This window comes from Tachysurus vachellii, chromosome 10 (assembly GCF_030014155.1).
Source record: "Tachysurus vachellii isolate PV-2020 chromosome 10, HZAU_Pvac_v1, whole genome shotgun sequence".
In the NCBI taxonomy this organism is placed as follows: Eukaryota; Metazoa; Chordata; class Actinopteri; order Siluriformes; family Bagridae; genus Tachysurus; species Tachysurus vachellii.
In genome coordinates, this window is record NC_083469.1 from 20,650,668 (window position 1) to 20,664,158 (window position 13,491).

Below are 13,491 nucleotides of genomic sequence, written 5' to 3' on the forward strand. Positions count from 1 at the left end.
AATCACCACCAGACAGTACAGTAATTGTATTGTATGTCACAAATGTTATAGGTTATCAACATACCTGCAGACCACTTGTTCCTTGCTGTGGTAATTCTCCCTCTCAATGATGGCTGCCATCTCTCTGAGAGCCTGAAATCGAGGCTCACGAGCCAACACATCAGTGCATAAGGCTTCCAGTTTCTGGGCTGCAACCTGGGCTTCCTCCAGAGTCTCCAGTCGCTTCAAATCATCCTTCTGAACCAGCTGCAGTGTGTCCATTAAGTACCCCTCCCTGAGTGATGCTTTGCGGCCAAACTTCTGTGCCAGTTGCTCTAGTTGCTCCAGTCTCAAGAGCGCGTTCTGCAGGTCGCGCTCCCGCTCGTACTCAGCCCTCTCCAGCAAGGTCCATGTCCTCTCAATATCTCCCAGGTTCTTGCCTTCTGGAGGAACATAGGCACGCTGATTGTTGGCCATCAGTTTTGTACGCAGGATGAAGAGGTGGGCTTCGATAGCACCTCTCTCCTGGTACTTAGGTGGTTTCTCCACAGTCCGGAATGTCTTAAAAGCAGCCACCAGCTGTTTCATGCCTGGCAGAGAGTTTGGAAAAGAACGGTCATCTAGCATCACTATTTTGGTCCTGATCCATTGAAGTAGGTCAGAGACCATGAGCTCATATTCTCTTTTCATGTCATCCAGCTCTTTCAGGAGGTCTACAATCTGGAAGCAGTGAAGAAGGTTCACAGTTTACAGACAGACTTGCACTTCATATTTTGTTATCAGCATAAGTAGGCTAATGTCTTGTAATGTGTTTTAGTTACTGTAATGTTAGTTACTGTTGTGATGAAAGGTGAAATTCCTTTAGATTTTCAGCTTACCAGCAGACACATGGAGGTTGTACACTAAAATTCAGAGGTACTGGTAGCTATTCATAACACCTCAGTTATGATGCAGCAACCAACATGCTGTACCACAGGTATGGTGTTCTATCAGGTAATGTGTTTTTCAATTATGCAATTAATATACATTGAGAAGTTGGTCTCATCAGACCAGAACACATTTTGCAATATGGTTTGGGATGATTTAGTTGAGCTTGGATTATTATTATAATTTTTTTTTTTTGGAGGAAGGGCTTCTATCTCGGCACCTTACTATAAATCCCAGACATGTAAAGAATAGGAATAACAGAAATTTTAGTCACATGCAGAGAGCAATCAGGTATTGTCAAATATTCCTGCAGCTCCTTTAATGTTGCTGAAGGTCTCTTGGCAGCCTCCCTGGTAAGATTTTGTCTAGGTACATGTAAAGTTTTGTAAATTCTTTTATACCCCTCTCCTGATCTATATCTTTCATCAAGTGAGACACCATGCATGCTTTATAAGCCCTTTTGTAGACCATGGTTTCAGCAGTTGAATGTTGATATCTGATGTTCAATAGTAATTATCACACAGCTGTGATTAAAGAAATTATTATTTCTGTAGAATTTTCTTCACATCAACATCAACACAAAAACCTATAATTTTAAAGCAGTTCTATTAGAGGGCATAGAATTCTATACACTGAAAGGGCAAAATTGTTTCTGTGTGTGTTTGTGTGTGTGTGTGTGTGTGTGTGTGTGTGTGTGTGTTTCTATTTTGTATAATATTCTACTTTAGCAGACTTTAGTAACATCAGCATAGCACACGTCAGACGTCTAGCTACTTATACACACCTTTTGCAGTGCAGACACACTCCTTTGTGGTTTAATAATGACCTCTCTTATAGTCTGCCATCTCAGCCACTGATTACTTAAACTCCCAATGAGAGACATTGCCCAGCAGTGACCTAGCTGGACAAACTGGATCCAAACACACTGTCTGTCTCATCTGGTTTCAACACCAACATGCCCCCAACTCTGACTCAGCTTGGCTCAGTTGTTGAACAGACATGTACGTCATTATTTAATACACCTCTGTGACAGCTAGTGTACTATTCTATTCACACATAAGGATGTGGTGATAAGCAATCTTGTCAACCTTTTCCTGCACAGGCAGAACAGGACACTTCTCACAACTGTACCTCTCCTGTCCCTGGCCAGCGCTAAAATAGAATCATCCGCCCTCTGAACTCAGATCCGCCAGGTGGCCTCCGACTGTCTGCTGAGAGGTATTTTTCTGTCATAATGTAATGAAATATGGTAAACTCTATTTAAGTGTCTTGCTAACTATTCTGTAGGGTGGACAGTTATTTCCTCACTTGTGTGTATTACCAGGACTGAGCTTATGCTTATCTGATTAGAGCCAGAGCTCCTCCCTAACTGCCCTACTGTAAAATCCAATAATCCGCAGTCTCTTTTAGTACAGAGCGCAGTTATTGTAGAGTAAACAAAGCGCCGTTAAAACTTTTAGGGGTTTAATTATCATCTACTTTAGGTGGCATAGTGGAACAGCAGCAAAGAACAAAGAATGACTGTTTCAAATCACCAGAGTCTGGTCTTTAACACTTACCCCTCCACTTTAAAGGTGGTGTTAAATGTGGGACTGCCTACTATATATGCCCTTAGATATAAAAGAGTGGAGTGTGTGTACGTGTTTGTGAACGTGGTGCCCTGTGATGAAATGGTGCTTAATGAAGACGAACGAGTTCATGAAGAAATCATTTACTTCTGTTATGAGGGGCAATAAAACTAAACTGCACATATATTAAATATTAATATTAATATTTTAAATGGCTGATATTAGATCCATTGATTGGGAAAATCACATTTTAAGGTCTATTTCATGACATTTATTGGAATAACTGACCTTGGCTATCCTTTTCTGGATGGTTTTCCCCTGCTTCATTTTAGAGAAGTAGTGGTAGTAGAGTGAGACATAAGTCATGATGGATTTCTCATCTGGATGTGAAACCACTATGTCCTCTACGTCAAGTAGCTGCATGATGCCAAACTCGCTCTCAGCTAGGCCAAATGCATGTCCCAAGTTCCTCCTAGCTTCACCTGGATGAAGGTGATTATAATCAAAAAGATCTGGCCTGGAAAAGAAAGCCACTGCAGATTTAACAAAGTTGAAGTTTAATCTATACATGCTTTTGAATATATTGTGATGTTCATGTTTTCATAAACGCTACCGGTGAGCATGGATGAGTGCATTAAAGGCCAGTCCATCCCTCCAGCTCCTGGAAAAGTCCTGAACATCCACATTGTTATAGCCAGCAGTCTTCCGTTGGCACCATATCAGAAGAGCTTCCTTGGCTGAACGCCGTGCTAAGCTGGCATCACCACTCTCCTGGAAGCAGAACAGAGTCAGGAAGCTTTTATAACAGATTGACTTTTATGTCAATAATTAGTCACAAGCTGGTAACTAAGAAGTCGCTTTACTTTTGCATTTCTGTTTAACCGAACTTGTGAGCAGATTTACATGCATGTATTTTCATTCACAACCTCATCAAGATTAATTGCTCCAATCTGGAAACGAAGAATGATGATCCAGATGAGGCCCAGGATCAAGGTTCTGTCTCCGTCCACAATGTTCTCGGGTCCAATCAAATCTACTCGGATCTAAAAGGAAAGAAATATACATTTTAAAGACCATCATAAATAATACGATTTTCTCTCAAAGAAAATACCTACATCTTAGAAGAGAAATTATTTTAGACTTTTTATTGATGTAGAATCATTTACTTCTTGTTTAAGAATAAATCATTTGATTCTGCCCATTGCACCTTGGTTTTGAGGAAGTTTATTGCAACGCTGTTGTTCTCCAAGCAGTGTACTCTGAGGGTGCGCCGACTGGGAGTGGGCAACTTCTCCCTGGAGATGAGCTCCAAGAGCCGCACTAAATGGACCCCAGTCTTGAGCTCTGTGTACACATCTTCCAGGACAACTTTTTCCTGAACAGAGAAATATCTATTACTTCATCAGCACAAGTCAAGTCATTTGAATGAGTCCCTGAATAAAAGGTAGAATTAATTTGTTGAAGTTTTTGGAACATGTAGGTTTCCTTTATTTTTGCCATACATTATGTCCCTGTTATTTCTTCACATTTCTCTAGATCTAGAAAGCTAGGACAGAAATGCCTAGAACAAGGCTGCTTGTAAAAATGACAACATTAAAGGTTAACCTTAGTAATGTATTGGAAAAGTACTGATATGTGAGTGTTTGTGTCAGATTAAAGTGACTTATTAAGACCTGAAACCCATATTAATTCACAGAACAGGTTGAACTGGCTTCAGGTATTCCAGAGACTTTAAGATTAAATGAAGCAGGAAGTATTGTGTGTTGTCCCACAGGAGCAGTGGACAAGGTTTAAATATTGCATTTGGCTAGTTGCCACCATGCTCTATTCCAGCCTGATTCACATGCTCCTCCCTTTGTACCGGTTCCACTCAGAGCCTGACAACCACTCCCTAAAGAAAGAGCTATGGGAGTTTAGTATCTGACCAGATCTTCTCTGCACTAAATAGGAAAACTTTTAGCATTGCTCAGACAAATGTGTGTTTGTGTGTATTTTCTGGCTAAGAATAATAATGAAAAACAACACAGGATATCTGTACAAGATCAAATATAAAAAGAAATGTGGACATGATGTAGGGGGATTAGTTCAGCAGGAGCTACATCGTCAGTATGTAGAGTAAAATAAGATAAGATAAGATATACCTTTATCCATCCCACAATGGGGAAATTTCTATGTTACAGAATCGAAGAAAAAAACATGAAAATATAAAGTAGACATTCATTCATTCATTCATCTTCTACCTCTTATCCGAACTACCTCGGGTCACGGGGAGCCTGTGCCTATCTCAGGCGTCATCGGGCATCAAGGCAGGATACACCCTGGACAGAGTGCCGACCCATCGCAGGGCACACACACACACACACACACACACACACACACACACACGCACTCTCATTCACTCACGCAATCACACACTAGGGACAATCTTCCAGAGATGCCAATCAACCTACCATGCATGTCTTTGGACCGGGGGAGGAAACCGGAGTACCCGGAGGAAACCCCCGAGGCACGGGGAGAACATGCAAACTCCACACACACAAGGTGGAGGCGGGAATCGAACCCCGACCCTGGAGGTGTGAGGCGAACGTGCTAACCACTAAGCCACTATGCAAAATTACATGCATTCTGGACAGGTTTTTTCAGGATTATGTCCTCCATATTTGAAGTGCAATTGACGCCATGCCCACTGATCGCTATATTTGGTATTACCAATGAGTCAGTATCACTGAGTTCTGTACACAAAGATGTTTTAGCCTTCTCATCTTTGTTGGCCAGACGTTGTATACTTCTACATTGGAAAGTAATAAGATGTCCCTCCATCTCTCAGTGGTTTAAGGATTTGATGTTCTTTCTTAAGTTGGAGAAAATAAAATATACACTGAGAGGTTCTACTGATACCTTTTTTTGCAAGTGGCAACCTGTTATTTCTTACTTTAGGAGACTACGGGTGTTACCTGATTAAAGTTCTAATTCGGTCAAAAATTGGACTGTATGCATAACCTTTCTTCCATTTCTTCAGTTGTTTTAACAGGAGGATGTGGAGTGTTTGTGTGTGCGTGCGTGTGTGTGTGTGTATGTGTGTGTCTTTGTCTGGGGGTTTGTTTTTGTTTTGGGTGGCGGGGTGGGGTGGGGGTGCTTGCTCTTTGTTGTTTGAAAAAGGAAAATGGAGAATTTCTGTATACAGTGATGCCTCGAGATACGAGTTTAATTCGTTCCGTGACTTTGCTCGTATCTCAAATTGCTCGTCTCTCAAAACAATTTTTCCCGTTTAGATTAATTGAAATCCCATTAATCCGTTCCAGCTCGCAAAATTCCACTCCAGTTGTTTTGTTTATGTTTTGAATATGAAAAATGTACAGTACCTGTATTTATAAATGACAAATATTGTATTAAAAGAGAATTGAATAAAAGAGAATGTTAAAAAAATAAACTGGTTTTACTTTACGGAAGATGCGCACAGAGGTTGAGGGAGGAGTAAACAGGAGGAATTTTGTCTCGTACGTACACTTTCGCTTTCGGTCACTTACTCGCTACTGTACACTCTTAATGCTACTTTACACTTAAATGGAACTTAACTAAACTTCACTAAAATTAACGAACTTAATTCAAGCATCACGTTAGTTCTGGCAGGCCACGTCGTCAAGCGTGCATCAGCTGTTAATCAGCTGTCCACGACGCGCACCAATCCGGTTACGACATCCATATTACCGACCATTTAAATTCCCATTCATAGAGCAGCTCTAGCGCTTCGCTACTGCTGTGATTTAAACTCCCTCCTCCAACCCCGACTCCACCATGCCGAAACCTGTGTTCGTTGTACCAGTTTACGTCATAAATCTCCACACATTTCTCTCTCTCTCTCTCCCTCTCTCTAATTATTTATTTATCCATTCATTCATTTATTTATTAGCTACTTTCCAAAAACGCGTAAGGAGCATATCTAACTCTATGCATGATTAGTGGTTCTGTTATACGGGGGTATTTTCTAGTCACTGCTCTCTCCGCTCTGTCCACGCATGCGCACGGACGGGCACGGGGATTCTTGCCCAGAACAGAACCATGCCGCCAACACTAACTGTATGCGTATCATCTAATAAATTCTCTTTTGACAAAGTGGCCCTGACAGAACTGAAATTCTCTTAACTTAACTGAACTTAATTACAATTTCTGTTTTTTTTTTACATTAATTTTGCTTAATTTCCTTCATCGCTTTTCTCTTCACTTGTTTTTGCCTTTTTTTGTCACTCTTTCCTCACTAACATCTGCCGGTCATTTTAATAAAAACCTGTCCGGTCGGCATATCAGATGTGGTGTAGTCGTAATCCGAAAATTACGGATCCGCAGATGGTCGGCACCTCACGCAGCGCCTTTGCGACTCTCCATAGGAAATGAATGACTTCCTGTTTATCGGCAGTCGTTTGTCGTGCGCAGTGGAAAGGCGGCTTTAACCGGCTGAGACGCGGGAAACAGAGCACACGTGGTTGTTGGGGAACTTTGTTTCGTCGGCGGCGGCTCGGATGCTCGTATCTCAAAAATTTGCTCGTATATCAAGACAAAAATTTGGTCGGATCACAGCTCATATCTCAAAAAATTCGTATGTCAAAGCACTTCTATCTCGAGGCATCACTGTACATCCTTGTATTTGTGATTGTTGATTTTTCAATAAAAAAATAAAATATAAATATAAAAGAAAATGGTGTTATTGAACAGTTGCTATTGCACAGTTTAAAAAACAGTCATAATAGTGTGCATAATTTTGACTGGTTCACTGGGAGCACCGCTAATCAGAGGTCTACCGATCCTTTAATACCTCTAATACAGTCTACTAGCAGCAGGGATTAATGATCTCTCTCCTAAAGACACTTAGGATGTAACAGTCTGTCAATGAAGGAGCTGCTCAAAGATGAAACCTTTGACAAGAGTCATTTTTCATCAATAATAATAGCTTAGCTACCATCCTCCTTTCTCCCACCTCCTGTACAAGTGTCCAGGGGAGTGCAGAGTACAGATGTTTCCAATATCACTAGACAGGTGCTATTTAAAGGTCTTGATTATACCATTAAGATGAAAGAATGGATGACAATAAAATCAATCAAGTGAAAAGAAAAAAAGTAAATGGAAGTAGTATCTGCTGATATATAGTAATACCAATAATTTCAGTGAAGCATGTTTAGTGAATTAATTAGCTCATCACTGCCTACTTGAACATACCCCAGTCTGTTTTTCTCAAAGCAGTCCTCCAGTGCTGAGGAGGCGCCTTCTGTCCTCACTCGTACCTGCCTCTGAACTGGTTTGTTGACCCCAGCATACAGACCGGTAAATGTCACCAAACCAGTTCAGAGGCAGGTACGAGTGTGGTCAGGAGGCGCTTCCTCAGAACTGCAGGACTGCTTTGACACCACAGACTAGGCCACGTTCAAGCAGGCAGCAACTTACAACCTGTGGCAGACCATCGCACACTACAACCTCCAACCACAAACCTGTAACAATGAATCTATCTGTGAAAACGACCTCAATAAATTCTTTGCACTCTTTGAAGTCGAACAACACCACACCTGTGCAGAAGACACCACCATGCACAAAGCTGTTGGACCAGACAATATACATGGTCAGGTGCTGAAGGACTGTGCAGAGGATCTTAGAGATGTCCTCTACTGGCACCCATCATGATGAAGTCCTTTGCTTTAAACAGTTACACAACAGATCTCACCCATCTGGACAGAAAGAACTCATCTGTGAGAATGCTGTTCAAAGACTTTAGCTCAGCATTCAACACAATCATCCCACAGCAATTAATACAGACAATCAAACATCTGGGCCTGAGCACCTTGCTGTGTAATTGGCTGCTGGACTTTCGCACAGACTTTCACACAGGGTGTAACATCACACTGAATACAGGGGAATGCAGAGCCCCTTATCCTGCCAACCCATGACTGCACAGCAAAGTTCAGTACCAACCTCTCTGTGAAGTTTGCAGCTGATACAAAGTGAGCTGACTGCCCATGTGGTGCAGTGACAATAACCTTTCCTTAAATGTGAAGAAGACAAAGGAGATTATTATTAACTCCTGAGGTCACACGCCCAACACCCTCCTCTGACCATCAACTGTGCTTTCAGCACCAAGTTTATGGGTGTGCACATAAATGAGGACCTCTCCTGGACCAGAAACACCTCAGCACTAGCCAAGAAAGCTCAGAAATGCCTTTATTTCCTCCACAAATGTAAAAGAGCCAGAGCCCCAGTACCCATTATGGAAACTACAGAGGCACTATTGAGAGCAGCCTGTCCAGCTGCATTATGAGGTGGTTTGGAATTTGTTCCATCTACAGCAGGAAAACCCTGCGGTGCAGAGTAAAGGCAGCTAGGAAGATCATTAGTGCCCCTCTCCCTTCTCTCCTGGACATGTACAACACCCGTCCTGCCCAAACATTCCATTTACATTCATGGCATTTGGCAGATGCCTTTAACCAGAGCAAGTTACATTTTTTATCTAACTTCAAGACTTTCCGATCAGTAGTCCAACACCGTTCCCACTAGACTACCACATTCCCCCATGACTCCACCCATTCCATACAGAAATTCTTCAGTCTTCTGCCATCTGGGAGACCACCAGGCTGAAGAACAGTTTCATTCATCTGGTAGTCAGGATGCTGATACAGATTTGTAAAAATATGTTATTGTTATAGAATCCCATAGCAATTGTTAATTTTAAAGCCAGATGGAGGTTTTTCTAATAAATCTGTCAGGGTGTACTTATTTATGCTGAGCACAATATGTGTATATGTGTGTGTGCACACTCATTTATATTTATTCTGCATTCATATTTAGATTATATTTATGTATATAGATAGTGTATACATGTCTATATATGTATATATATATTGTGGTGGAAATTTCTAATCTTAAGATGTTCATAAGGCTTTGTCCTTCTATGCTTGTACCCTGTGTGCGTCATGACCAGAGACTGACATTGTCATCAGTGGGTTGAACAATGTCCAATAAGTCCTCTAGAAGACCTTGGCCTGGTCAGATTAGCTTGGTCAGGAGATGCATGAGGTAATTTTGAGCCAATGATTGATGATGTTTTGCTTTTACATATCTTCGGTTTTCTTGAGTTCTGTCTATAAAACCTTGATGTAATCAATGATCTTGGCCCTTCATCCCTCATGCTACATGTGGAGTGTTGGGTCCTGCTGCGCAGCTGAGCACAATAAATTGTGTAACCTTTTTACTCTTGCTCGTGTCTACCAGTGTTATACTTTATTCTTTAAATCTCTCTAACCTCGGAAATTCCACAACAATATTTTACAGTTATTGTTGTTTTTTCCTTGCTGCATTGTAGGACTGATAGAAACATAATTTGAACCCTCTGTATGTCCTGTACATATAGCAGAATTGACGATAGAGCTGACTCTGAAATCACTTATTCTTTATTTGTTTTGTTGCTGTTATGACAGCTTATTTACAGCATTTACTGTTGACACCCACTGCAAGGTCTGCATCCTTCCTGGCTTCAGAATTGATGAAATGTTTATGCAAGACCTTGAGTTACAAGCTATATCCTCTCCTTGTTTTATGTTCTTCCTCACTAAGATGCCACCAGAGGGTTACATAATTGAACTTACAAAAGAGGTCAAAGGTTCACTCCGATTAACCTTCAGCATTGGAGGAGCTACGGTCCTTATTTACATGTATAATACAGAAAGGAATGCCATGGGATGCATGCTTCAGGGGATAATCTCACCTGTATACTGTAGTACACAATACGTAATGTAGTATATGCTGCTGTTATCATAAAAACTCTTCTGTGTTCATGCTGGGACTGCACATACTGCATGTCATTACAAAACATTTAGTACTGTTTAAATTTACTCTTCTACACATGTATACTAAAAAGATTTACATATAATCCAACAATCAGGTGTCATCCAGAAGAGGATGGGTTCCTTTAGAATCAGGAAGTTTGTCACTGTTATTTCTAGTTTGCTTAATAGGGATACAAATCCACATTTCTTTCTGTAAAGCTGCACGTGACAACGCCTCCTTGTGAACTGCATAATAATCAACACAGCATTATATAATGTATTATATACCTCTAATTCGCATTATATACCTCTAACCTCTAGCAACAAACTTCACTGCTTATTTACGTACTGAGTACATACGTACGTTTACTGACATACATGTAAGTTACGATAACATGAATTATACTGTAGTCGTCGTGTGTGAATGTGGCCGATTAGATCAAAGGAAAACCGGAGGCACGAGACTAAACTAGTGTTTGTTTACGTTATATCTCTATAGATAATTACCATGTTATCATGACAAAAAAGATAAGTGGCATCATTTCCATGTGTTACTGAGCAGTTTCTGTTAGTAAAGAAGATAAAGGATCGGTGTAAAAACTTTACATCTTGAGGATGTACTTAGGTGTGCATACAGTTATAAGGAAAATATTGCACACTCCAGCACATTTGCTTTTAGAAGTGAAAAGAGGTAATTACACTGTCTATAGGGTTAGGGTTAGGGTTATAACTTAAGAAATAAAGGAAAAAGTATTTGTATAATATGTGATGTTTCCTGTGGAACTGGCTGACACAAAACACCAAACTATAATGGATTTATCCCATGCTCAGCAGTTTGCAAGCCTTTCCTGACTGATGCCAAAGAGTTCCATTTTCAGTCTCAGAATGCCTCTGGCTTGGCTAGGTAATAATTTATGGATGAGGATTTCTTCTGATGACACCAGATCATGTTTTGTGCAAGCAAGCAACACAGTAAAATGGTGCACCTCCACTCTTGTGTCAGCTAAAAGCTTCCTGCAAGTCCTTGCGGTCATATGGGGATTTTGCTTTAACTTTCTAACCAGCACACAGGCAGCTCTATATGAAATCGTCTTGGTCTTGCTTTGACTTCCACAGTTCCCTTTAACTGGCGTTTCATAACATCATTTTGAGCTGGCAGTGCTTTGAGCTTTTCCATAGCCTTGCTCTTTGTATGCCATGTAGCCTCATTTTCAGCGTTCCAGTCAGCTGATTAAAGAATCCCACAGAAGTTTTAGGTTTTTCGAGAGTCAGAGAATTTATAATGCTCTGGACTCTTTACTTTTAATGACTGTTCTTGACCATGTAATGAATCAATTAAGGTCTTTTGTCCAGTCTTATTCACATTTTATTAATTAATAAAAGAGGACATTTGAAGGGGTTCTTTTTTGCTGCAAAGGTTGTGCTCATTTCTTTTCAATTAAAAAATCAATAGAATATGTAATTTGGCTATGTTTATATGTTTTTTTGTTCAAATGAACACATTAATCTTACAATTGACAATTCATACATTTTGCTTCTAAGTTAGGCATAATATTGCCTATGAAAATGGGCATGTAAGATGTGGCTCATATCTTGTTCATACCCCATTTTTTGAGAAGACGCTGTTCATCCACTTAGTGTAAGTCTTTTTCTGGACAGCCATGCGCTGCTGCTGCAGCTCCCGAATGCGTCCATGCTCGTACTCATCTACGTCTGCCGACTCAGACATCTGTGAGATCACAGCAAAGTTCACAGAAGTAAGTATTGTTTAAAAATAGTTTATACAATGTCACTTATTGCTACTGATTCAGATACTTTCGTAGGTCAGATATTCTTCACATGCTACAATATTATAGTTTCACACTAAATAGTGAACATATGAATTTATTACCCCTACATTACATCACAGGATGAGCTTAATTATTAAACTTCACACCTCACGCTGCATTTGAGGCCTTCACTCTTAAGCCTTTTGAACAGAAGCAAATGTAATTCACTGAGCTCCAGTAAAGTGTCCACATAATACATTAACATCAACAAGAAACAAGGTCTGTTTAGTACATTTTGCTTTTTTAATGTGTAGACGAATATACATTAAAGGTGATTCGATTTCCATTATACAAGTTATTTTCCACAAACAAGCATGAGCTGAAGACCCAGTGCAACACTATCAGCAGCAATTGATTATTATCATTAAAGGTTATTAAAAATGTTATTTGTCGTTGGTAAAATTTACATATTAACCTATATGATGACCGACGATTTCAGAATCTAAGCCTACTTAAAATTTTTAAATGAACTTTAATAAAAAATTGGAACACTTTTATTCATCAAAGTTATGTACGGTGAAATCTGATCCTAAATCGAAAGCATTTAAATTACACTGCAGTGGAATAAAGAATCTTGTTTACAGTTAATTATATTAATGGAGTAATATATTAATTCATTATAATAATTATATTATACATTATCATCAATATCTTTTTACATAAAATAATAATTCGTCTGTCTCTTTTTTGCATTACATCTGTGATTCTGCATTCCAGGTTTAAATTGACCCAAAGGACAATAAAAATTCCTGGTATTTTATTTTACCCCTTTTACAGCCAGGCTTGAGGCGAGTCAACAAAAAATTTAAAGCTGGTAGCCATTAAAATAAGATAAGGGCAGGTAGCCATTAAAATAAGACTTATAAGGTGTGAACAAAAACAAGAACATTCATCCATAATATCCTAATTTTACACTATATCTTAATATAATGGAATGGAAGGAATAGTCAGTATAGTACAGTATAGTATTATAGTATAGTATAGACAGTTAGTATTTATAGATACAGTATGTCGACATAAGCGTTTTGATCTAATGATCTAAAATGGTCAAATTCTAAAAGTGTGATCCAAGATGTTCTGCATTATAGGTAAAGTACACAAATACATATATATCTAAACATACCAATGCAATTTTCCTTTTATAGATACTAGTAATAAAAAAAAAATAATAAAAATTGAAGTTCACCGAATTTTTTTTTTCCCAACAAACCTTCACAATGTCCAATTCTGAGCTCTCAGCCTAAGCAAAGCGTCGGTCTAAGAAGTAGAAACAGTCATGATTTTACTCGCGCTCCTTCTTGCAGCCTGATCAGTGAAGCAGTGAACTGAACTTTGAAGCCACAGTAAGTAGTAGATTGACAGGGAGGGCAACTATCTCTCACC

The 13,491-nt window shown here is 39.6% G+C and overlaps 1 protein-coding gene across 2 annotated transcripts in view; it reads right to left on the reverse strand.

The window, feature by feature from the left end:
* Nucleotides 1–13,461, reverse strand: part of sptbn5 (spectrin, beta, non-erythrocytic 5) — a 43,052-nt gene extending 29,591 nt beyond the window's left edge. Inside the window, exons 1-7 of one of the 2 annotated variants that reach the window (XM_060880226.1) lie at nucleotides 13,319–13,460; nucleotides 11,883–12,008; nucleotides 3,682–3,849; nucleotides 3,401–3,517; nucleotides 3,088–3,245; nucleotides 2,763–2,991; nucleotides 65–699 (exon numbers count right to left, since the gene is read on the reverse strand). In XM_060880226.1, the coding sequence (XP_060736209.1) occupies nucleotides 65–699; nucleotides 2,763–2,991; nucleotides 3,088–3,245; nucleotides 3,401–3,517; nucleotides 3,682–3,849; nucleotides 11,883–12,008 (1,433 nt within the window). In that variant the 5' untranslated portion in view covers nucleotides 13,319–13,460. Of the gene's footprint in view, nucleotides 1–64; nucleotides 700–2,762; nucleotides 2,992–3,087; nucleotides 3,246–3,400; nucleotides 3,518–3,681; nucleotides 3,850–11,882; nucleotides 12,009–13,318 lie in introns of both variants that reach the window. The other variant, XM_060880227.1, reaches the window with a different exon arrangement.
* Between the last annotated feature and the right edge of the window lie 30 nt (nucleotides 13,462–13,491).